General features: G+C 40.1%; 2 protein-coding genes across 3 annotated transcripts in view; one reads left to right on the forward strand and one right to left on the reverse strand.

Annotated features, from left to right (window-relative positions):
- Positions 1–113, reverse strand: part of fkbp16 (FKBP prolyl isomerase 16) — a 31,723-nt gene extending 31,610 nt beyond the window's left edge. Inside the window, exon 1 of the mRNA XM_056387087.1 lies at positions 1–113. The gene's annotated coding sequence lies outside the window, so the exon portion shown is untranslated.
- LOC130176149 (RNA polymerase II elongation factor ELL) lies at positions 53–26,992 on the forward strand. 2 transcript variants are annotated; one of them, XM_056387084.1, is made up of 12 exons: positions 53–213; positions 3,658–3,705; positions 14,081–14,208; positions 14,761–14,915; positions 17,403–17,644; positions 18,329–18,453; positions 20,218–20,332; positions 21,053–21,509; positions 22,031–22,094; positions 22,577–22,748; positions 22,856–22,900; positions 23,349–26,992. In XM_056387084.1, exons 1-12 carry the CDS (start codon positions 76–78, stop codon positions 23,457–23,459), a joined length of 1,800 nt encoding a protein of 599 aa, XP_056243059.1. In that variant the 5' UTR covers positions 53–75; the 3' UTR covers positions 23,460–26,992. The 2 variants fall into 2 exon arrangements, with proteins under 2 accessions (XP_056243059.1, XP_056243061.1); XM_056387086.1 differs by lacking the exons at positions 53–213; positions 3,658–3,705 and adding an exon at positions 13,620–13,721.
- Positions 26,993–27,003: the final 11 nt, after the last annotated feature.

Raw genomic sequence — 27,003 nt, forward strand, 5'->3', positions numbered from 1 at the left:
TGTTAGCTCCGCCCACACGCTCTCTCCTCCGTGACGTTTCAGGCTGAATGTCACCAATAGTCTTCAGTTGTAGAAATGGCAGCGCTGAGACAGGAGCATCGGTATGGGCTCTCCTGTGGCAAAATCAACAAAAACACCCCGAATCAAACTCTATATCACGTCAAACTCACTGACACTGCCATCCGGACCTTGGAAGCCTACCAGAACCTGAAGGTAAGGAAAATCGATCGGGTTCAACTTTGGAGATTGTGTGTGCGTGTGTGTGCGTGCGTGTGTGTGTGTGTGTGTGTTTTCTTTTCATCTATATTTCCTTTCTCTTAATCGGCTCCCAACTCCGGGGAACTGTGCGATCTCGACTGGAAACGCAGCTTGTTCTTCCTCTTTGGGAGAATTAAAAAGTAAAGTTTAAATACTTTTGGAGACTGTGGAGTTGCTCATATCTGATCGACAAAAGCGTCGCTGGCTGATAAATGTAGTCTGTGCTGGTTTACTTTGGCTCTGTTACAGTAGAAGGCAGGCTAAGCTTAATTTATTGTGATCATAATAGGCAATTCAATAGACTCTGATGAACGAAGGGATTTCATTCAAATTGGTTTTGAGCAGAAAAGGAGACGCTCAGGCTCTTTGAAATTGTGCGTGCCTGCTTGTTTACCAAAAGCTCAATTTCCTGAAAAACCAAAAAGGCATTAAAGTTCCCATATGACAGAGGTTTGTGATTGTGCCCTGAGCTTTAAGAAACCTGCTGTTTCTCTATACAATACATCTGAAATTCATTATTCAGATTTGGCGAACACAGACGATTGTCAGTCATTAAATGTAAAAAAAAAAAAAAAAAAAAAAAAAAAAAAAGACTGGCTTTTCTGCTCGTTTTGCTCTCGGGAATAAATTAATGAACAAGCTATCAAGCAAATTATTCGACTCCTCTGAAACGGGAGACTGTTTTATTGCTTTTATGGTCCATTAGATTAGACCGAGATAATTTAGTCTATCCAAATGTCTTTCCCAGAGCAATGCTTGATAAGACAGTTAGTCCCACATCAGTTATGACTGCAGTAGGAGGCTCATTTTTGAGTGTTTTTTTTTTCTGAGCCGTCAAAACAAATAGTTGGATACAGTATGCTTGTTCGCCACAGTCCCGGGCCATATAGACCCTAGATCTGGATGTGGGAGTCCGTGGTTTAGCTGTATAGTCAGCACTGGGCTCAATGGCAGGGCTTGGCAAGTTGTTGCTCGGCTCTTGTGTATTATTGTTTTTTGCCCTTTACACGCCTGGAAGCCCGCCCAGCTCCGGAGCTCATTGGTCTGTGAAGCAGAGTAAACTCCAGAGCTCACACAGCCTGACAGCTTCCTCCAGGCCAAAGCAGGCAGGCAGGCAGGCAGCAAGAGGTTACTGCAAAAGTTTTCCAAGTCAAAGACCACCCCCGAAAATACTGTTTTAGACCGCTGGGCTCTCACTGTGGTGTGGAGGAGTTTGTCCTCAGGAACCTCAACCTTTATTAGATATGATTTATATATGATTTTCATGTTATTGGTGAGGATACCTATAAAAAAAGACAAATTCTTAGACATAAAATTGTATAGCTAATCATATTAAGGCTACAGCTTTATCTTCTCAAGTAATTGACTAATTGTTTAGTCCACAAAATGTCAGAAAATACTGAAAGATCCCTTAATCCCAATTTCCCAGACCTCAGAGCTGTTCAATGCAGCCTTTTAAGACTTAAAAAAAACAGCAAAGATTCACATTTGAGAAGCTGGGAACACTGAAACTTTGCTGGTTTTCCTGAAAAAAGGTTTTAATGATGAATTGGTTGATGAAAAGTTGCTGTGTAACTCTCAGTTGATCAACTAATAGTTTCAGTTCTAAACAATAGGGGGAAAAAAATGAAAAATGCCACCAACTCATTTTCCGAAAGCCAAAGTTGATGTCATCAAATGCCTTGTTTTGTCTAACCAAAAGTCGAAAGCCAAAGAAAGTAAATTTATATCATAGATGTCAAGAAAACCAACAATTATTCACATTTAAGACTTTGGAACCAGTGAATTCATGGCACTTGTGCATAAAAATTACTTTAATGATGATAAAGAATAGCTGCATATAAATTTTGTGTCCCTGGACTAAGCAGTTAATCTGTACCACTTTCGATATTTACTTTACTACACTTTCAATAAAGTGCCCCTAATAAAGCATTTATTAACGTATTTAATTGCTTTGTTAATGGTTAATAAATCATTTACTGATGCTTTACAGATCAGGTATTAGCCATTAACAACAACGTTTGGGTTGCCAGGTTGTTAAAAATCCCTTTGGTTGGCTAATGTAGTCAGAAAACTATCCATTAATTAGCACTCACGAGTTTCTTACTCTCTAATAAGCTCTCATGTCTGCAGTTATTGACTAGTTGTTAATAAAAGGTTGAAATCAAAATGCTCCAGCTGGAGAACACCAGCCAAATGGATTTTTCACAACCTGGGAACTCCAGAATTGAAATTCTTATTAATGGCTCATCACTCACAAAGTAGATTTATTAACATTTATAAAGCTGTTAGTTACAGTTTCTAAAGCATCCATCAAGGGTGCCTTATTAGAAATGATACAAATTAATCAACTAATTGTTTCAGCGTTAGTAAATGCTCCAAAATATTAATAATTATTCTCATATTTTAAATTATCATACAAAAAATAATTAGCTGCTTTTTTTCCGCACTTATAATAAACCCTCTTGAAAATGATCAAGCTAAATTCAGACCTTTAACAAGTTTGATTTAGCCCTACAGCTGTGTTTGTAATATGTAACAAACATTATGTGCTTTAATATTTATTATTCCATTCAATATTAAAAGCTAACGGATGATGAAGAAAATCATAACAATACTCCTTGATAGGGAACACATTTCCCAAAACCATTAATAATAAATTAAGAGCGCTGTCAATCACAGGCACAGCTGTACTTCACAGATAATAGTCTCTACCTATTAACCATGTATCATGTTGCCTCAAAGGCAGACACTTTTTATGATTTTAATAATTCTTTATCAGTAGGGGAGGGTGTGTTTGTGTGTGTGTGTGGGGGGGGCTTAAGCCAGGTACACTGTGGACTTGGAGATCAGTACAGTTTTCACAAACCACAGCAACAAGGGCTTATAAAAACTACATTTTTAAAGAAATATAATTGGTTTCAGGAGGAGCTTTGTCTTTCCTCTGGGATCTGTTCAGGTATTATTAATTTAATTATTTAGAAATCAGCTGAAACACACATTGGCACAAACACGCTCAGCAAACTGACTGACAGAGGAAAGTTTTCTGTAGGTTGTAGATCGATTAATCACACACATTCCTCTGCAGATTAGGGCCAGAAACCCTTGAACTGTAGACTTCATATGATATAGAAATATGACAGTAATTCATCAGGGCAAAGCCTGATGGGAAATGGCAATTATGGCATTTGGGAATTTAATGAGGAAAGTTTACCAAGCATCGTCTCATTGAGCCAGACTACTGTTATCTAGAGAAATCCACTGAGCAGAGCTGGAACAATGGCAATATATTTTCACTTGTAATGTATGAGCTGTGCATTAGATTAAACACGAGCATGATTTCTGAATCAATGACCAGTTTCTTCTTTTTTCTCTCTCTCTCCCTCTCTCTCTCCTCAGGCGTCACTATCAAATCAGCCAGCGATTTGCTTCAAGGGGAGCCAGGGGGTAAGATGTTTTGCATACTCTCCCTAATGCCTCAGAAATTGAATGCTCTAATTAGTTCTGATATGCTTTGGAGCGTACTTGTGACAGTTCCTCTGCACATCTTATTTGATTCTTAAGCATCCAATAAGCACTTGCATGCATCCGCAAAGAGGTCGGGCTTGTGCCTTTCCAAATGTTGGGATGATTTTAGTGTCATTCAGTCATTTGTTCCTTAGAACATCAAAAGTGAAAGATACAGTGATCCACATGGAGAACCTTGCTCGCTGTTAGCGTGCAGGAGCTCAAATCCTGAGGGAAAGGTGTCATTAATTTGCTCAGTTATATGTTGTGTCAAATAGCCTGGACTGCATATGTATACACTGAGACGAAGGCATATGGTCTACAAAAACGCTTGACACTGAAAGCAAATATGGCATTCCTGTGAAGAGGCTGTAAAGAAAGATGCCTGTGTCCAGCATGATTAGCTTGGCCACTTTTACACCCTCCCTGGCTTTGCCTGCTAGGCTACTATACATTTACCACACAATCAGCCCTGTCTAAAAGGAGCTGTTCTAATCCCTGCGAGAGCCGATTGCATTGACGAAAGTGACTGTACACAAATGCTGGCCCTGTGTGCTCACACGGGCCCTGGAAGCCCTAAGACAGGGTACGCTATACCCCCAGGCTGCTAGCCAGGTTACTGGGTCAGGCTCGCAACTGGGGAGGCTTTGTTCAGGGAGGGGGAGGAGGAGGAAGGGGAATTGGCAAACCCCAGGGAGCCCCCGTTTCTCCATGCCTGTTGTCTCTGTGCAGACATGAAAGATTTGAAATACAGGAATGGTACAGGAGCTGTGGAATTTCTAGCCAGGAAAATGTGCAAAATATGTCCAAAACACAAATGATCTATGTAAACATGTAATGAAACATATGTGGAAAACAGCAGATTAACCTGCTTAAGAGTTTTTCTGTGAAGCAATGTTAAGTGAGTGCAATTTAAGTGTGCTTTAATCACTGAATGGGATTTGGTGATTATATCTTGGCTGGCACATTACATATTCAAATTGCTTTGCGGAATTCAAGCATGGGCTCCCTCCCCCTCTGACAATAGTCCCCGAGCTGGACGATTGGGCATTAATGAGGTAGCTGCAACCATTGGTGGTGGGGGAGGCCAGATTAAGCCGTTAGTGGGGGGAGGATGTTGGTGAACATGGCAGTCTGGCATAAAACAGACCGAGAGGATAACCAGTATCTGTTTCTCCAGGTTGGTGGGTTACAGATGTCGGTATTCCTCTATTCCGTGTTCGCTGAATAAGTGCTTGATGGGACTCATCCCTTCCCTAAAAGCAGCATGAGGTTCAAGAGGTCATATGTAGCAAGTGAGGAGGTTTGTGTCCACTGACACTTGCCAGCAGTCGAGCCTGATCACAGAAGCTACGACTGCTACTGTCGGATCTTTGTTCTCGCTGGCTCCATGTCACGTTTCCTATAAAGGGGCACTTCCAAGGCCACGAAAACCAGAGGAATTCTTCAAATCACTGTCCTGGCATCACTCCAAGGCTCAGCGGTATCAGGGGCCAGGGCTCCTATCAAGAAATAGCACGCTGAGGTTTTGAGCTGCCTTTCTCTCTGACCCTGCGGCATTTAGCCCTACTATTGTAAATTGTCTGCCGAACTTCCTATCATGCACCAAAAGACACAAGCTCTCAGATCCCTGTGAAACTACTGTTCAAGACAGCTGTGAATCATATAAATTCTGCTTTTTAATCTGGCTAACCTGTAATTTTACTCATCTAAACATGGTAAAAAGAGATGTAAACCTAGATGCTTGATCAATAACTACCGTCTGAAGCAGTGAAAGAAAATGTTTTCAAAAAAGTGGCAATGGTGATGCAACTATAAAGAAACAGGAGAAGTAGAGAGATACTCCTTTTGACGTTTTATAAAAGCTCAAGCTGAAAAGAAATTAGATTCTGGATTACTTTGAAATCATCAGAAAGGATTAAGGAATATATTTAGAGTTGGTCTGGGTTCCCATGGCCTGGAATTTCACATCCTAGTGCTTATTTTCCTTTAGGTCTGGCAGCGCCGCCTGCTTGTTGGCATGCTCTATATCCATTTAGTAAGAAATGAACCTTGTTAGTTCTTATTCATTGGATCCATGCTGTAGGGCATGTATTGATTAGGTAATGTGTTTTATCCATTTAACTAAAACACTGCTTGTTATTTAAAAGCACATACTTCACATTCTTGTATTTGTTGATTGTTCCACTTGCACCTCTGTGGTTAGTGAACACTGTATCTCATCTATTGCATTGTAAATTTGTGGTATACCATTGAGTGGTTCAATATATTTTTTTGTTTCACTGAATATAAGTTTTATGGGTGTTATATTGTCATAGTAAACGTGGACATTACATCTGAATACTGTATGCTGTGCTGTGTCAGGTGTGACTTAATTTCCTCTTCAGTTCATAAATGTTGAATTGCAGTCGCCAGTGTAATTGTTTTTGTTTATGGTTCTGTCTGTTTTTATGTGCACAGCTGTCACATAAAGGCAGTGGTGTTGGGATGAGGGGAATGTAGAGGTGCTCTTAAAGATATGCTCACGACGACTGTGTGTGAAGGCTGAGCTTCCACTGAGCTCCCTCCCGCCTGTCCTCTTGATTATTGTGCCATTTCACCCCATGCCTTGGCTGAATCCTTCAGAGACATCAGGGCCTCTATCTCACACACGGCTGCTCTGACTGTCCTCCACCCCCCACCCCCCTGCCACCACGTCGCTTTGCTTCGCCTCCCGCTCACGCTGCAAATAAGCTTTTGCACTGTGCGAGTGTGTATGAGTCCAAGCACACATCATTTTTTTTTTCCACCTTTTTTTTTTTTTTCCTCTGGAAGCTAATTAGAATAACAATAACAGGAATGTGGTTTGAGAGCTGTCCTCTCCCAGTGGCATAGCAGTGAGAGGAAGAGTTGTCCCACGTGTTTCTGAAAGGGCACACGCCGCCCTATTCATCCAGATGTGTTAAGCGAGGCAAAAGTCTGTGTGTCCTCTGCTCGTCTGAGGCCCACTGTGTTTATACAGAGCCACTTGGCCTTAGGATTTTTAGATCATACAGTATATTTTAAGAACAAGCCTCATGAGATCCTTCGGTTAAAGACTCTTCTTTAGTCAGCTCCTCTGTCATTATTGTGTTCTATAGCTTCAAACAAGGGACCTCGAAGGATGCCATGGTGACTGTGGCAGTGTTTAAAGAGTATTGTACGGTTACGAGAGAGCTGTAAAATATCATAGATAAATGGCACAAACTGGGCAGGTAGTAGCAAGTGTATAAAAGTATATAAAAAATATGAATTTGCCAGGATTAGAAACACAGTGAAACACATACAAAGTTGTCTGTTCTTGTTGTGGTTTTGTGTTGTTTATTTACATTACAAGCTAATGTGGAACCATTAGGACTAAAGATGTAACCGCCACCCTGGGAAACTGGAAATAGCAGTGAGAAAACCCCAAAATGACAACACAGGCTGCTGTGAATAGAGACTGAGGTAATATGCGGATTTAAAAACCGACTGATTGTTAAGTTATAGGTCAGCAAGCGACACCTTGAACAGTTCGTCTGAAAGGATTAACTGGAATATTAGCATGCAGAAAACTGAAAGGCAATGGATCGCAAAAAGAAAATTGTACAGTCAGTTTTCTTGATTATTGGGCTCTCAGAAAAATCTGCAGCTACATAATAGTCATGCATACTCAAATTTTCTAACAATTCCTTTAAAAAAATCAGTTTTAATTTCAGCAAAATCTTATAAATCTTTTAAGAGAATTAAGCCTCATTTCACAAACTAAAGATTTTCAAATCAGGCATCATTAAGATCTTTAAAGATTTAGTTGATTATAAGGAAATTGACATTTAAATGGCCTAAGATAAATCTTACAATCATACTGTGCACAACTGTTAATTATTAAATTATCCAATGAGTAATTTGGTATTGCAAAGATAGAACAAAGCTGATAATAAGAAAATATTGGAGGCACTGGCCTCTGAGGAGTCTGATCTCTTTTTCTTGGATATAAAAATGCAGCACAACAGGATATGAGCAACACAAACATTTCCAATAAACACAGGCAGTGTTTCTGTGAACGGTAGTGAGGAGTCTTTAAAGCTTAAGGCCAAGAGCTTGAAACCAACACCAGAGAGCTATTGTTAACCTAAAGACAGAGAGATTTAACAGGCTTATGTAATCCTTATTAGTTTGGTGGTGGATGATACACACGGGATAAAAACAAGTATTTTCACTAAACTTTTAGAAGAAACTTCATAATAAAATGACCAAGTCCAAGGCATCAAAAGTAACGTGCTGCGATATTGACATGGCAAGCATAAATTTCAAATTTAATTAACTCATCATGTTTTTTCATACACAACAGGGACACTATTGCGCATATAAAAACTCCTAACCAATGATCTCTCTCCTTTCTTACACCTGTATGTTGAATGTGTTTGACAGCTCAAGCGGGTTCATTGTGTTGTTTGGCTTATGTCTTCCCAGTCCATGCGCCCTGATGTTACACTTCACATCTCAGTGCATGTTTTGGATTTTCCCCTCTTTCTCCAAGTTTCCCTGCAAGTTAATCAGGTTTGGACATACTTTCCAATGCACAATCTGTGAATTGTTAAAGGATTACAGACTGCTTGCTTGTGTGGAGAGAAAAGTCCAGTAATGGGAGTAGAGTGCAGCACTCCAAGTGGTTTGTGGGGCTGCTCCAGTGAAACAGCTTGGGATCAACAAGGGACACACATCACTGGTGTCACTGCACTCTGAGGTCTAATAACTAGTGTGTAAAGGGAATTTCCGAACTTCCAGTCACCATCTACTGCAAATTAGGCGAGGCTTACATTTAGTCTAACAGATTTAAAATATACAAAAACAGTTTTAGTTTACATATTGCAACAAGAGAAGAAGGGCACTTAATATAATTGTAGGCTTTTTAGTGTTGTCTACATCTCGCTGTCTGTGAAGAGGAAGGCACCTACACTAAAGAGGAGTGGGGGTGTCAGGGTTGGGAAGAGGGAGAGTGTTTGTTAAGGTTGACAGATTAGCCCCAGCTTCTTGGAAAAAGACTGATTCTGCTTGGCATAACAGGCAGTACCTTGGGGGATGTTCGACAGTTGCCCATCCCCATATCCCCACACTAACTCCCGTCAGTCCCCACCCCCCTTCTTTTGCTTTTCCTGTCTCTACCAACCCCCCTCAATGAATAGATCCTCAAGCACAGGAACCACCACATCCATCCAGGCTTACTGAAAGCATGATTTAAACCGTAAAAGGTGATGTCACGCACTTTGTTTTTAACAAATGAGTCACAGTGGAGTTGTAGATCATACTGCACAAAGCTGGAGGACAGTGAATGGGAACAATTTATGTGACCCCTGCGTTTCTCTGGGACACTGTTTGTCAACATCACTGCATTTGCCTTACTGCCTCTGACATACGGCTGACAGTTGGATGTTTTCTACTGTCAGGCCAAAGCCTCAACTTGCCGAGTCCATTGTATGTTGTATGAGCTTAAATAAATAGAGTGAATCAGGAACTAATACACTTGCTCCAGTCAGGATCCTACCCCCTCTTCTCAACTGAGCTGTACATTCCTAAAGGAAGACTATTTAGGACCATCCCTCATACACTGGCTCTACTGGGAGCCACCGCCAACCCCCCTCCCCTCAATATACACACACCCAAACCCCCAATCCCTCCCTTTACCCCCCAACAACACACAGCCACACGTCCCTGCTGTTCATGAATAATCCAGGCGGGCCGACAGGCCATTGCACTCAGCTTTGTGGGGGAAGAAGCTAGAACAAAAGACGGGCAGCTCACAGAGCAGCTATGGCTGAGTAGGCTCAGATGAGAAGACAATGGTAACTAGTGTCAGTACAGACAGGGGCAGGAGGCAAAGACTTCAGAGTAAATCACATATCCAGGCACCCGCTCCCATCTCGGTGCTGCCATGCCAAATACCAGAGCTGGGAACCTTGCCTTCTCACTTTCGTCTGCAGAGCAAAGAAAGAAAGACAAAGAGAGAAACTATCGTCTCATCTTTCCCAGCAGATGTTTGGCTTGCAAAAAGCACACAAGACTGAGGAAAAAAGTAGATCTCTTTAGTGAAGGTATTTTTCCCTTCCTCACCAAATAGCAGGGTTCAGTCTGTTTAACCTCATCAAAGATGAGCAGTTATAAACATGCTCAGGGAGTTAAGTTTTTTAAGTTTTACAAGGACATCACCGATAATGCCTTTTGTCCTTGCTCAAATGCTGAGCCCCCTGCTGAGATTTTCTGTTCCAGTCCAGTTCACACCTTACAACAGCTTTAAAGTATTTGACATCTCCAAACACACAGGGCCTGGAGTAGCAGATGTGGCTGGGCCAAGGCCACAGAGGCAGTTATTGTATCAGCCTGTATGCTCCATGGGGGGGGGGGTTGCACTGACAAGGTGCTAAGGATTGCCGTTCTGATGCCATTTGGTTGCTCTGACTGTAACCGTCCAACGGCTTTACTCCCATCATGATAATGAGAAGTATTACTGCACACATCTCTCACTGCTGTTTTTACAGAGCTGCTCAATTTCATTAAACTGACATGTGTTAATAGTACTCTCTGATAATAATAATACCCCATTAAGCTTTTCTCTGATTAATTACTCATTAGATTAAATGGCTCACACAATCATAATTAGAATACTATGGAGCATAAGCAATTTAATGAATTCTTCCACTCATTCAGAGCTGGACAAATAACACCCATTTAATAGTTATCTCCATAATTATTAATAACTCTTATAGCAGAAATAGCAAATTCAAAGTACAAATCAGAAAAGATTTTAATACAATTGAAAACATAAATATAAAGTTTGTTTTTTTTTTTTTTTTTTTAAATTAACTATAGGAATTAAATTAACATGTTTTTCTTTTTGGGTCTTCATTAGCAGCACTTAGCTTATTCATCATAAGATTAGTCTCATTTTGTACAAGAACCTGATCACCATCCATGTGTGTGCCACCCAATCTAATTATTGATGTGGATGTAAGTATTATTTGAATGTAAGAATAACATCTAATGGTTCAAAAATGCACTTAAAAACCAAGTTGCTGTCAGATTACTTATAGAAATGGGGGAGTCATGTAACCACAGCATCTTCTTTTATATGTGTGTGTATACATGACTCACCGGTCCTTGACCTGGGTGTGCTATAGCCATACTTTTCTATGAACTGTTATTAGCTGTGTCTGGACTGCCTTGTGTGTGTACTTTTGTGACTCATTTACTGTGTGTTCAGTTTCTTTTTCTCTATTTGTGTTTACTAATTGATGATTGTACATAACCTGCTCCACAGAGTCTGACTGATAAAAGCCTCTCTTTGATGACATAAGGGCTAAACCGTCAGTAACTATGTAACTCAGAAGATATTTGACCTCAGTCCCTGCATGTGACCTGTGGGAGTGTGAGGCTTCCTCTGCCTAAAAAAAGACGAAACGGCAACACACACACTCACACACACTGCCTCAGGGGATCAGGCCAAAGCTCCATACGGAGATGCATGTGACTCAGCGTCTCTATGTAAATTTACACCTACTACTTGACTGACAGCAGCTTCAGGATCACAAACCTGTTGGCACAAGTTGTGTCACTGACTAAACACATCAAAACTCAGAGTTAATTTCATCAAGCTTGGTGGGATGATGATGAAACAGGCCACTTTGTATAAATTGGCTGTGATGATTAGTGTATTCTGCAGTCACTCTTTAAAGCTGTCATCTGTAACTTTCTGGTTGTTCACGCTACAGCAGAGTTGTCGACTTGGTTCTTCTTCTTGTTGGTATGCTGCGAAAATGTCACAGACTGACCGGGTAAGCATGGTTGTGGACATTTCCTGAAGTATTAAAGATACAAGGCCTTGGCATTGTCAGACAGAGACTCAGTGACAGAGTAAGAAAAGATTCTCAAACTACTGTAAACAACAATGTCGCAGCACAATCAGGGATAAAATAATATAATATCATTTAAAGACAGATTTGAACTTATCCCACAGTGGCAGCTATTTATAAAAGTTTGCATATCATTGCATATACTGCAAATCAAGCCTTTGTAGGGAGGTTTACATAAGTCTTTTACTAAAAGACTGATAGTAATTAGGGACCTTTTGTTTTCGATTAGATCAAACAAATGAGATGTAAATAGTGAGATTTAGAGGATTTTGTTAGTTTCAGACAGAGCCATGCTAGCTTTTCCCCCTTGTTTCCAGTCTTTGTACTAAGCTAAGCTAAGCGAACCGGCTATAGCTTCGTATTTATCGTACACACGAGACACAAACAGCTCAAGATTTTGAGCTGTTTTTGTGCAACACTTTGAGGGCTTAGTTTGTGATCCCACGGTTAGACCGAGAGGTTCTCCTTTACGAGTCAGGAACTGGGAACTAATGGGTTAAATGACATATGGTTATGAAGCTTGAGAAGGAAGCTGTGAATAAAACGGTGGCGACCTCTGAACAGTCTGACCTGAGTGACATCGATTAGAATCTGAATGTGAAGTGTGCACGGTGCCATGGATGGGGGTGACAGGCAAAAATAATGCATGGCTGTTGGGGTCTCATACGGCTGCCATTGACTGAAAGAGGAGATGTGGTGGCACCATTGCTATGCTAAATGTGTAAATGTGTACTCTCATCTTATTGCATGCTAGCTTTTGTTTAGCAGGACTCTCATTTTAAAAACAAATTTGAATGCAGTTCTTCTGCATGCCTTTCGCTACATCAATAACCCGCCTTTTGGTGACTTGTTGCTTGTAATTTTGGTCAAGGCGGCTACTACTTTACTCTCTTAAAGTAAAAGGTCCTGAGGACATGACTCGCCTCTTGGCCTTGCTCACTTTGATGCTTTTTTGGTTGATCGTTCCTAATTAGCGTAAAACCCAAAGCGGACATATGCAGGACTCTGCTTTACCACTTCATGTGAACGGTCAGACATAAATAGGGCAGAATTAATGGTCAGCTGTGTGCCTCAAGTGTCCATGGCCTTGTGGGGCTGCTTTGCGTTTTGTGTTGACATGGGTGGGCTTGTACACATGAAGGAAAGCTGGAGGCTGATGGGGGTAGGGTGAATGGCATGCGTTGGGTTTTAGAAGAGGAGGGGGGCTGTCGAGGAGAAGAGCTGTTCATTGGCTCTGTGCTGCAAAAAAAAAAAAAAAAAAACTGCTTATGGCTTTGCTGCATGACTGGGCATTTGTGACAGCTATATTCCTGCCTGCCACATCTGCCAGGGGCACTGTGCTCTCAGCCAGTCAGCTTATAATCAATCACTTACGACTGATAACTAAAGAGGCAGCTTCAAGTCCATCTGACTGACTGTTTGTTTTTCCTCAGACCTGCAGTTAAAAATGTCTGTATGCTTTGGCATGAGTTGGTACCTCATGCTACAAAAAGAAGAGAAAGAGAGGAAAACTTTAAGCTGTTGCAGCAATCTCACATTAAGTATTACTCATCAGTAAGCATGTATTCATGCTTGTAAAGGATGGGGGGATAATCATGGAGGTTCAGCTGAATCTAGGACATTCTATCAACAAAAGTAAACTGTCCATTTTCAGGCTGAAACACAGCTGCAGGCAGTGAGGAGGAGAGCTGCTGCTGAATTTTTTAAAGGACATATTACCTGTTGGTTAATGACTTTCTATGTTGAACTGTCCTTTTAGTCGAAGTAGGTTTTTGGGTCATTTTATGTAACAGGTTTCTGACAGAGATAGACTTCACCCTGTTGGCTTGTTTGTTGCTAGGGAGACGTGGACAGTCTGTGACAGGAGAGGTTATCGCCCAAGTGAAAAAGCTGTTCGCTATACTATTGTTATGTTTTGCCTTTCAGACAGGCTCCTCCCATGACTGGCTATAGGTCATCATCCCTGACCTGGGAGGTCCCGTGTAGCCTCTGTGACTGGCCCAAGTGGGAGATTATTTAGGTCACATTTATTGCATGAAAAAACAAAAACCAGTGAGTCAAGATTGCTCTCATCAGATTCAATAAAAGACGTTGGTCATGTTGATTTATTTATTTCCAGTGTTTTTCCACTTTGAGATGAAATAGAGTCGAATCAGGCTACATCTGTGAGAGATAAAACATGCTTATTACATAACACACCACTCAAATTAGCAGTGCTAACAGATACATTCAAGCGTGTAACAACACCGTAAAACTGTTGAAGGTTAAAAAGTTGCCTGACATGGGTTTTGTAAACACAAATGGAGAACTGGCCTGGTGTTTATTTTTACTTTTTATTCTGAAGATCTCCAACTTTTAAACAATGTTTCTTATAATTTCACGCTTCCCTTTTCTTTATTTGTCTTGGATAGTTCATAAAGATCCCAGCACCGACCCCTGAATCTCCCGATGGATTCAGAGTCTTCTCCTTCTACCTATCCAGTGACAGCAAAGACAAGCCTCAGTCCAGCTTCGACTGCATTCACCAGTATGTCTCAGGGTAAGCAGGACACATAAGCCTTTCCACAGTTGACCACAAATGGAACTCGTTGTAAATTTGGTGTGAGACTGAGTCCACAGGGCCCTACCAAACAGTGGCCTCTCTCTTCAATACTACAACAACAGACAGTACCACTGCCAGGCTATATTCAGACAAGACTACAATAACACCCAAAGGCTGTAATGCTATGACTGACCTCAGAGGTGTGACCAGTAATAATTGAGAACAGAGAGGTAGTGTTTGTGGCTACGCAGGGTCAAAGGGTTGGTTAAAGGGTCACATTAGAGCGACTTTATTTCTACTAGAGTCTTTTAGTCTGTATAACTGCAAACTTGTTAAGAATGAAGTTTTATGAAACAGGACAAGAATTTACATGCAGACACAAGTCACAGAACCAGTTATGTGTGTGTCAGACAACACCACATATCATTGCATGACAGCAATAATCCCCAATGCTTGAGTTTGACAAATGGCCAGTTAACTGAGCCTTGCCAGAGAATTTGAAAGCTTAAACTCTTAAGTGTTATCTCTTCTTCGCTGTCCTCCGCACAGGGAGGGTAGGGATCACCTGGAGGGCCAGGGCAGCATTCAGGACAAGATCACAGTTTGTGCCACAGATGACTCCTACCAGACAACCAGGGAGCGCATGTCTCAGGTGGAGAAGGACATCTGGAGCCGCTCAGCAATCGAGATCAAGCCTGGGCCAAGTAAGCTGTTGTCTAGTGGCTGTAACTACATTCTGTTGTATCTTCAAGTCTCAATGTTTCGTCGCAGCATTCAAGCACGTAGGGATCAAGGACAGATAAATGGAGAGTTTTCATGTACCCATAAAGCTTCTAAACCATTGCCTCTCACCATGACATCCTGCTGATAATTGCCATATGGTGTGGAAGTTATCACATAATTGATCAAAGTGCTGCGTTGCAATTATTCATGCGAGAGGGATGCCTCTCTTTCTTGTAATTTTCCTTTCATTTTGACCAGATTGTTCAGGCACTGTGCCAGCTTGCCTGCTAGCACCATTAATGTGATTGCGTTTGCCAGAAGTATGCGCTAACAAGTCTCACGCGGAAGAAGTTTTGCCGAAAATATAATTGCACTGACTGGAATTTAATTCATTTTCATTTGATAAATTGTTTCTAAATACCATCTAAAGAAGAGGCCACACTTCACCTGGAGTAATCTGGGCCTCACATGCCGGATCTCATTCCTGCAATTAATTGTCTTTATTCACTGCCTTCTCCTTGCCTGAGCCTTGGTTTTAGAGTCATTGTCGATTAAATTGACCATGCTGCATCTTTATAAATGATGTATCCGTGAGGCTTCATGACATTTAGAGGTCCCATGGGTTTAAATACTTGTGTAGATTATATTTTAAGAATGGAAACATGCTGTGGAGACAAATGCCACGACATAATGTTTAGGATAATTGCTGCAGACGCCAGCTGTTGGAACCTGTTTCTAGTCATTACATACCATGCTTTGCTACAGAAATAGTCTCTAAGAGGCTTTTTTTCTCCCCAAAACTCATTTAATATATCTGGCAGGTGTATGCATCTAAAAGAAGCTGGAAATGACATGACAGATCCTGGTTAGAAACATGCAGAAGTTGAACATTGTTTTCAAGTCGTCAAGCTGTCCTTCCCTTCTCCTGGGCACCAGAGAGTGAAATAAATGGGTTATGGATCACAGTATGTGCCATATGCAATGGAAACCACACAGTTGTTTGGTGGTGACTGACTGTCTTCTTTATGGTACAGTAATGCTATACTAAAAAACGTCCATATATCAACTCACAATTACAGGTTACAGATTTGAAATTTGAAATTTAGACAATAGTGTATGATTTAAAGTTAATTTGCATTCAGTGGCCAGGAGGCTGCGACAATTTATGCTCACCTGGTGTTGCACAACTTGCATTTGAAAATAAATTCCAGTGAAGTCCATTTTAGAATTATTATTATTATTTTATTTTAGTAATTAGTTTCCTCTGTAATATTGATACATTGTTGCACAACAGTAGCTATTTTTAGTGTTTGATCATGGCTCATAAATACGCCCACAATAGTGTAAAGCACAATAGTTACTTATCCTAAATGAGACATCACTGTCATCATGGGAAGTAGCATTCCACAAATGCTGCCTTGAGTCTTGCACTCTCCTCAAGCTGCTCTAATTTATTACCATCAAAAAATGACTCTAGTTGCTGCTTGTTTAAAATGTGGCAGTCCAGATTGTTTCAGTGCAGGAAGGATATTTGCCAAAAATCTGAATGGTTCATGGCAGATGTTGAGGCAAGCTCCTGCAAGACTCCTGCAAGACTCCTTTTGAATCTTACCAGGAATATTGTAAACATTGCTAAAACTGAAATCTAATGTTACTTTTAGAAAGTGAAAATATCTATAGTTTTAACAGTATTACTGTACTGTACTGTAAATGCCCTAGATACATATGATAAGTCTAGCATGTTGTCTATGTGAGAGTGCTGTCAGTCTTCGACCTATAGCAACCTCCAAAGTATGGCTTAAAGTTGTAATGAGATTACAGTCTGCAGATATCCATAAGTACTGCCTGCCCAGGTCTAACTGAATTAGTGCTGCAACAGGAAGAAAGGGCCTCTCTATGTTAGTTGCTTTAGTTTCCATGCTCCTCTGTTTACTCAGCGGTAGGCTAACCCCACTGTCAACTCCTTTCACTGTTTTCCACTTGCAGCACCATGGCCTCTGTGCATTAGCACAGTACCATGTTGAAGGTATTTACTGTATATGTGTAAACTGCTTTTTCAGATGTGGCTTAAAGTGCTGTACACACTGCATCTGTTGTGTTTGCATAAAGCAGATTGCATGACAATAGGAAGATATAATGACGATAAAAACATATTAGGTTGTCTCTCCTGTGTAGGCCTGTCTGTCAAAATCAGAGTGTGATTTGTATAACTGGCCTGAGGACAGGATAAGGAATGATACGTCGGCTGTGCTATTACAGGATACTGTCAACGTATGTGAATCCTGTTATCAGATCAGTTATAATCTCTTTGCTCCTCTTTAGTTTTGTGTAGTGTAGCAACTGTATTACCATTCAAAAACAGCTTTAGATTACTGCTGTGATAACCTTTTGATTAACTGACCAAAGAAACTTGCCCTCAAGAGAGTCATGTTGAAACTCTGCTCTGTGTCCCTTTGTTTTGATCTCAGGTAAGTGTGTGAAGGTCCAGAGGAAGCAGGGTCTGGTATCAAGCTCAGATGGCAGCAACAAACACTCCCCCAACAACAAGAGGAGCCTGGTTCCCAGCCCTGTGGCACACCGGTCCTTGAGGGATCGCATCATTCATCTCCTGGCCTTAAAGCCCTACAGGAAACCTGAGCTGCTACTGTGGTTGGAGAGGGAGCGGGCCAGTCCAAAGGACAAGACTGACCTGACCTCAGTACTGGATGAGGTGAGACATCTGGCACATTGCTATGTAAAAACATTGTTGACTAACAATGAAATATCCTCAGATCCAAAGATGTAAAGGAAAATACCAGAATGCTAAGTATGATATATACAAATTTAGCTGCTTTTAGCATCACTTGATATTAGTACAAGGATTCAAACTACGAACATAAATGTGTCCCAAATGCTGTTTTCCTATCGATACTAATGTACAAACTATTGCTGTGCAGCTCTAAACTGTTCTCTGCAAAGGTTTATTTCAGGCATTCTTCCTGTGTTCACAATGTGTGAGTGTCCCACTGCAATGATCAAGTGGAGACTGCTGCCGCTGGTAGCTGTAATTAGGGCTGTGTTTTAATTATCTTTGGAGGAGAAGATTGTGTTTTGGCAGGAGAGGGGTGGGGTGTCTCCAGCTGGGGTCTGACTACTTTCAGAATTGAAAGTGGTTGGTTTGGGGAGATTTGTATCAGCAGGATTAAGTTGTATAATGGCAGGGTTAAACTGTTTACCATGGAAACAATATAGACCTGTCACAAACAGGTCTTGTTTGATTTAGATATAAGGTGGACTTATGGCATTGCAGGTTAACACAGTTTGGTGCATATACTAGCTCAGCTCGCCTCTTTTCCTGTTGTATTCTGTCCTCTTTCTGTTGATTTATTTACAATGTGAGCTGTTGGTATTTCAGGTTGGTAAACTGAACCCTAAAGACCATAGCTACTCTCTGAAGGATGAGCTCTACAGACACGTCCAGAGAGACTGGCCTGGATATCTAGAAGAGGAAAAGCAACTCATCCATAGGCTCCTGATCAGGTAAGTTAGCCATAATAGTAAAAAATCTTTTGTGTTTTGTTCCATTGAGAGACTAACAAAATCTTATGTTTACTTTTTTAAAGTAATAGTTTTATAGTTCATCTTAGGAAATACGCATATTAGCTCCCTTCCTGTGAGTTAGGTGAGCAAAATATAAAGCTACCACCAGCAGCAAGTTAGCTTAGCTTAGCATAAAGACTGGAAACAGGGGGAAACAACTAACCTGGCCATGCAAAGGTAACAAAATCCACCTCACAGCACCTCTAAAGCTCACTAATTAACACATTATATCTTGTTGGTTTAATGCATGAAAACCATTGTGCAGTTTTACAGGGGGTTAATACCAGGGTGATTTCTAGGGTGGGATCAGCCACTTCTGAAAGTCCTGTCATCACCATGAGGCAATCAGCAGAAACTTAAGGATGCTAATACTTTAGCTTCAGAGGTGCTGGTACGAGATTTTGTTGCCTTCAGTCAGAGCCAGGCTAGCCATTTCTCCATGTTTCCCATCTTTGTGCTAAATTAAACTAATCACCTCCTGGCTGTAACCCAATATGTACAATAAAGAAATGAGAGTGGTATCCATCTTTTCATCTAACTCTTGTAAAGAAACCAAGGAAGTAAATTTCCCAAATTGTTAACCTAGTGCTTTAAATTTCTTTTAGAGTTCCGTCTGGGCAGATAATGCAAAAAAACGAAGGGATGGATGCGTTGTGACAGTGCTGGCGTTAATACAGAAAGGCCACTGAATTAATGTAGAAGTCCTCTGTGATCATGCTGAAAGAGGAGCTTCCAAATGACTACTTCTCTGCACTGATGAATCTCTTAATGGACACATCAAAGCAGAGGAAAATATTCCCTGCACCGTGTTGCCAAACGGCATTAGCATGGAAGGTTCAGAGTAGCAAGGCTGAGCTTTTCAGGGTGAGCTTCCTCGCCTCATATGTTTCCTCTGACTGCCAGTAAACATACAAGCCATGTGCTTCATGAGAGTTTTGGAAAAAGTGAAGGTCCCGTTGGCCGATTGAACAACCCTTTCTGTTCACCACTCCTGCTAAGTGTAAAAAGCATGCAACTGTAGTCATGAAATTGTTTGCCAAGTGTGATAAAACTGTGATAGCCTGTAAATACTGTAAACCAGATTTCTTTCCTGTAGTTTATTCAGTCATTTGTTGATGTAGGGTTTTCTTATTCAGGCTTCATTAATACTGTCATTCACTGTCTGATGGTAATGTTTAATGGTCCTCGACTCCACTCACACTGACCAAATGATTAAGAGGGTTGCATGAATCCACTGGGGGGAGTGTCTCTTTGTAGTGGCGTCTGTTTAAGGAAGGAGCTGTAGGAAGCAGATTAACAGAGAGGAGGGTTTGGTCCTACAGAGGTTAAATCTGCTGCTATTGTTCTGTTCACTGGACTGTGTTCAGTCTTTATGGTTGCCTCCTGTAGATTGTATCACCAGAGACACAAAACAAAACATACCGCAGAAGCATGCAAAAACATTTGATTAATCTAAAAAAGACTGACTGGTTTGTAATGTCAAAGACCTTAATAAATGAATTTCCTCTGCAGTAAAGCTGCTATCTCTGTCTTTTCTCTAGAACCTGCGTCATAATAGATGATGATTGCTCATCCACTTGCTCATCAAATCTGCCAAAGCAAGCTTTATGACCTACATGCTGCCTCTTCCTGTTTAGCTTTATAGGCCTTTCACCTTGCAGTTCATGTCGAACTGAAGGTACTGTGTTCTTAATCTTTCCTCAGGAAACTTCAGCCACTCCACAGTAGCCAGTTGAAGAGTCCCCAGTCCAACCAGTCATTCCACAAAACTCCTGGGGACTCTCCTTCACAACTCAGTCCTGCCAAGAATCTTTCAGTGGTAATTAGTCACCTTGAATGAATTCTATTTTCCTGTATGTCTTCCTTCTTATAAGTATGAAAAAAAGAGTTATTTCCTTTTTTTGCAGATAAGCATTACAGGAAATATATTTTTGCTACTCCTATGTGTAATTACTTGCTTGAGACTAAATACAGGTCTTGCTTGAATTAAAATAATAGTTTGACATTCAGAGAAATTCACTTATTTGCTTTTTTTGCAGAGAGTGAGATGAGAAGACTTTTGCCACTCTCATGTCACATGCAGTAAATATGTAGGTGGAGCCAGTTAGCTTAGTTTAACATAAAACTGTCACACTATTTCTTGGCAGTGACCAGCTGTCAACAACCAACAGAGACTCCATGAAGTTACTTGTCCTTGTCAGGTCTAGGTTTTATACAGAGTAAACTAATGAGAACTAACATGTTAACGGGTGGATTTTGTTACATCTGGACTGAACCAGGCTATCATTTTACCCTATTTTCAGTAGTTATGCTAAACTAAGCTAACCAGCTATTGGCTCCAAGTACATGTTTTCCTTACAGACATAGGAGTGATATTTGGAAAACCAATAAATACATTTTCCCAAAATGTTAAATATTTGCCTTAGAGTAAAAATGCTTATGTATATGCCACAGGCACTTTTGGCAAATCTCATGTGACTTGCACTCTGCTATCCAAAACATGAAGGCTAATTACTGTGTTCTATTTTTTCCCCTATAGAAACGCCCATTGCCCTCTGACCCATCCAGCTATCAAACCCCCAAAAAACAAAGACTATTAGACCAGTGTTTGCTTCTGCAGTCGCCTTCTCATGGAGACTACGGCACCAATGTGGCTCGTAGCTCCTCTAGTCATAGAAACTCTAGTGTACAGATCAAAATGGAGTTCGACAAAACCAACAATCATCTCCAGGGGAGCCCAAATGGTCTGCACTCACCACACAAACTCAGCGGGTCATCTGCTATTCCCAAATTGGAGAGGACAGAGCCAGCTCTTACTGCCCCCAGCCCCAAGCCCCCACACATTGACACCTCCATTTGCACTGACCAACAGTTCACCAACGGCCAACATAAAAAGAAGAGGTCCAAAAAGCACAAAGACAAGGAACGAGAGCGCTTAAAACCAGACTGGATAGAGACCAGTCCAGACCTGAAGCAGAACCAAGAAAATCTCAAAGGTAAATGACATTTAAAACTATAAAACTGTCTTTCCTTAAACATTTTGTCATATTTCATGTGTCTTATTGTGCTGTCATGAATTTCTTTGGTATTATTTGTTCAGGCCATGATGATTATTAGCTTTCATTCAGCAAAAGGTTAAAAAAATCCTCAGGGCTGGGTTATAGTTGCTGCTGGAAGCCCACAAAGACCAATTCATATATTTTCATTTGAGAGTGCAGTGAGTGTTGTTAGGACTGTAACACTTTCTCCACCCTCAAGTCCTTACTCCCTGCTCTAGTCTGTTGATGATTGACTGTGGAACAGCTGGGTGACCTACGGTCGAGCGAGTCAGCAGGCAGCATTACCTCCTACTCTGGGCTGCTTACGTCACTACTTGCCTTGGATCAGATCTCTTATCGGAGACAGTGATAAATGATTCCATCAGCCTTGATATGATGGCACATTATCACATTTGCATTGGCTGATTGCTTTAACCTTTTTTCCCCCCCGTGTGTGCGTGTGTTTTTCCTATCTACAGACCATGAGGGAGAGAAAACACCTGTCAATCGAACCACAGCAGAGGAACTGCCTGACTATTTAATGTAAGATTAAATACACATCATGTCCCTGACTGTGCAAATGTCATATTCTCAGATTCAGAAAGGATTTCTGATTCAGGAATAAAATCCAAATAATTGTCACAACATCAGTGGATCCACATAAGTTGTTGTTGATATCATCTGTCACTGAAGAGTTTAGGTTTCAGAGTCCAACCCTCTGTTGTAGAGAACTTGTCCCTAAAGGGTTAGGTTCAGCTTCAAAACCCTCACATAAATAGAAGGGAAATAAAACACATGTCTAAATGAGCTGTCACAAGGCATCACTGAGAATGACTTTGAAAACAAACGACCTTATGTCTTATATTTATACATCTGGTCGACACATCATGCTGTTAAATCAGTGACGTGTCAGACCTCTCACACCACCAATCTGCAGTGCCATCTAGTGGAAGGTCTGTGGAGGCAACGTGGCTTCTAAGGATCACTTCTGCTTTTAAATAACAGCTTATGTTCTCTCTTTTCAGAAAATACAGCACCATACTAGCACTGGAGCAGCGTCAACAGTATAAGGACGACTTCTGTGCCGAGTACGATGAATACAGAGCTCTTCATGACCGGATTGGGGCTATCACAGAGATGTTTGTTCAGTTGGGCTCAAAGATCAACACTCTCTCCCCGGGAACACAAGAGTACAAGGTACTGTCTGGACCAGAATCCCGCTGCTCTGTTTCTACCAAAACACCAGACAGAAAACAGATCTGATACATGGCGCCCTAACACCTTCTCTTTTATAACCTTTTCAGCTCATGGAGGACCAAATACTACAAAAATACCGAAAGTATAAGAAAGTAAGAATGATTTAAGTTGTATCTCAATCAATGTAACGCTGTAAGCACTATGCACTGAGCTTCATGCAACAACCACTCATATGAAAATATTCACTCTTACGTGGCACATAAAGAGAATTTAAGACAATGTATTGTATTTACCAGTTTTCTTGTATTTAAAACTTTCTCTTGAGTGATCTAGGCCTGTGATTATGCAAATGACCAAATCTCACAAATGAGCAGCTACACCACCAACAGGTGGCATTCATTAGGTTGAAAAAAGCTGTTTATAAACAAGTTTGTGCAGTTAAGAGGGTTTACTGAATCCAATTTGAAACACTCCTGGGACAAAACAAAGAGAGGTTTATGATGAAAATACAAAAATGGTCTTACACGAGGCCCATCGTGCCGGTTTTTAATGTGTGTTACCGAAAGCTCACGGGTTCCCCCTTTCTTTTCTCTTTTTTAGAAGTTTCCTGGCTATCGGGAAGAGAAGAAGCGATGCGAATACCTCCATCAGAAACTGTCGCATATCAAAGGCCTGATCACAGATTATGACCGAACACAGGAACTTTCCTAGTAACTGGCTTCTACCCTCAGCAGGGTGTAATATGACTGGACCAAAAGACTCCTAGTGGACCCAAAGACTGTTCAGCTGGGTCCTGGAGTCACGGAGACACTTTTCACTTTACTCCTCCTGTTAATGGAAACGAGGAGCAAGGTTTTTTTTTTTTTTCCAAAAGTGGGCTGAGACCACCGACTCGTGATCAGATGTTGCCCTTTAACACTATGGTTTTCATCTATGATTATCGCTGTAATGGCTGGATTTTGTTCTGGTGTAAAATGGTCAGATGACACAGTGAAAGCCAAATCCATTTTCCTGAAATGCAAAACATATTTGATCCTTCCTGCCTATTGTATTTTTATTCTATTTTTATTCTTTTATCTTGTCAGAACTAAAAAAGCATTGAATTATAAAAAGTATTAAATAGATGGTACAATCAATCTTAGGGGGAAACAAAAGCTACTAAAGTTTTTATATTTAACATACAGAGGAATTAGTTTATTTGCTGTTTGCTGACATTAATTATTAATTAGTTACAATAATGAGATTGTAATACACACACATAATGACAATAACAAGGTCAATGCTATAAACAGCGTATCTCTCTTCAGACCAAATCCAAAATGACAAATTCATTATTCAAATTTCATCTCATCATCAAAATGTATCATCATATACCTAGATTTCTGCAGGACTAAGACCACACAAAGGTTTATCTCAGTTATTCACTATGTGATCACAATGACAATTAAAGCATAAGATGATGAGTAGATTAAAAGCGGGCTACATTATGTTTTCACCCAGAATCTGTTGTTAGCACCAGTTTCTCTGGGCTTTGATCATAAGGAATTATACCAAGTAGCTTTCTGCCAATGCCCTGTTTCATTTGTAAGAAATATTGGAATGCCACAAATTCACTCCTCACAGTACAGTAATGCTGGTTTCAAGATAGTGTCAATTTCACCCACATGTAGCCTACAGTACCATGAACTGCCTTTTGAACTATGTAATGAAAAAATATTATTAACTCAAACATCTCTCAAGCCCTCTGGTTACAGGTTTAGTGACATACAGTAATCATACTGTATTTACACTGCAGATGAATGACTACAAGTTGCTGTATGAAACCTAACTTTTCACTTTACACAAAGTTTTAAAAGCTTACAGGGTTTTCAACTTGGTAATCAAACTATTCCACACATTTTGATTTAATATGATGTTGCTTTGGTTGAAGTCTTGATGATGTTTAATGTGGGATTTGGTTGAATAACAATATTTCAATTCAGTGATGTTATTCTGCTGAATGTGACAGAGATGCCTTTAAAAAAAAAATATTGGACTATGTTATTTTTAGCCCCATGTGTGAAGCACGTTGAGGACGGCACTGTGGGGCGGTCACTCAGTTCAAACCACTTTGGTTCATTTTAGACTTTTTGGAAGTCTTTGCACCAAAGCAGGTACACTTGAATAAACACAACCTGCAATTTTATTTTTCCTTTATTAGCTGTGGCCTGAAGTAGAGAATAGTAATCAGATTTCAGTGTTCTCTGGACATTTGCGCCAATGTAGCTGTACTCACAACTGTTGTCTTAATGATGGCTTAAAATGAGAGAATGAAGTTAATATATGCCTTAACATGTATGTCACACATTTCTAAGATTCTGGTACCCCTGTTTTGAAATGTTTTGTGTTCTCTGCACAGTTCAAAGCATTTCTATAAATGTCTTTATTTTGAAGGAAAGTTCAGTTACTGGATAGTTGTTGTGCAACAGTTGTCTAATCTGTGTTCTTGTTTTTTCGATGTACGTCTTAATCATTTTTTTTTGTATTTAGCTTCATTTGTTGTCTCATAATCTGTCCAATAATCATGAACTGTAAAGGAATTTGATTCACTGTCTAATCCTATCAAGCACCACTATCAAAAATAAGAATCATTGCAGAAATACTTATCTTGATTTCTCAGTTCAAATACTCACTTTAACATATTTAATAGCTCTTTTGCAAGTACATGTTCATTTCTACATTTGGCATTCTGGGATGTTTGAAGGATTTGAGACTAGCAACAGCAAGTCTGTCTCGGCACATATGAAAGTTTCCAAGAAAGGAATATTTATTAGCACTGACCATTGGAAGAAATGATAAAACAGTCCAAACAGTATTTACCAATTCGAAGCATTAAATATCATCCATGCTAAAACTTCTGGATTCTTAAAGCTCCGGCATATCTACAGAAATGTTTTCATTATTCTGGCTGTTTGGATCTCTTCTCAGGACAGACCTTTTACTCTTTTTTGATTCTTTTATCTATATTCATTTTGATGAACTTAGCAAATGTGCTACATAACTCCATCCAACCTGAGAAAATGTCTGATCAGTCAAAATCACTGAAAACACCTGTGGGATTTGTTCTAATGCTGGGGCCTGAAATCAATGATGCATGGTCTGTGATTCACATGATTTGTTTTAATTCAAAACAGAAAGGTACTAAAACTTTTTTTTTTCATAACAGCAGGATGAAAATGTCTACAAAACATAATTTAAACAAGAGACCATGAAATTAATAATAAATATCAGAACTAATTCAAGTTAGGGGCTTCCCATTTACCACTAAAGTCATATTGATCAATTGTAATCGAACAAACTGCATTGTGGGTGGCACTACATGGGCAAAATATCGGAATAATCAAAGTATGAATGAAGATAATCGTACCATTCATTTTAACGTTGTTGTTTTTGGGAAACCAGACCCTTTATGCAAGGGGCTTCTCAAGTGCTAACTGTGATGTTTTGACTGTTGCAGGAGCTAACTACTGAAGGTGCCTTTTCATTCAGAAAGCAGAGCCACTCTGCCTGGAATTATCATTGGTATTCTGGGGAAAAAAAAAAAAAAAAACTTGGGCCAGCAGTATTTACATGTGTAGTTTCACACTGTTGCCACTGTTCAAAGTGCTTCGTTCATTCATTTTTTGGTTAAGTTGATATCAAATGCCTTGTAAAATGTATGATGTGTATTGGCACTGATATATTTAATTAGAACATTTTCCAGTCAATTTAGCATTTAAAAAATGCAAGGTTTTCCAGGATACCAAGTAAACTGCATATAATGTTAGCTATTTGCATACATGTATATTTGAAAGAATTGCCTGGATTTTTTGTTAATTTCTACTTTCAGCCCAGGAAACTGTTTCCACATATTTCATACAGGTGTGCTTAATTGGTATGTTGGTACTGGAAAACAATGCCTCCATGAAAATGTGAAATTAAACATTTTGTCAATTATGAATTGCTGCAGTTTATCCACCTAGGAGAACAAATGTCTTTATTTATTGCTTTGTATGTGTTTGTTCTTTTATGGGATTCTTCTTTGCAAAGTCTGTTCATTCTTTTCATGGCAAAATTCTAAGTATGGTGAAAGGGAAATGGAATATATTTTTGCAATTTCTGATGGTGGATATTTTATCACAATGTCATCCTCTTGAGAAAAGATTTCAGAAAAGAATTGTATCATTGTCTCAGTAAAATTGCAAAATAAAGCTCTTTTCAATTCAGCATGGCATCA

This window comes from Seriola aureovittata, chromosome 10 (assembly GCF_021018895.1).
Source record: "Seriola aureovittata isolate HTS-2021-v1 ecotype China chromosome 10, ASM2101889v1, whole genome shotgun sequence".
Classification (NCBI taxonomy): Eukaryota; Metazoa; Chordata; class Actinopteri; order Carangiformes; family Carangidae; genus Seriola; species Seriola aureovittata.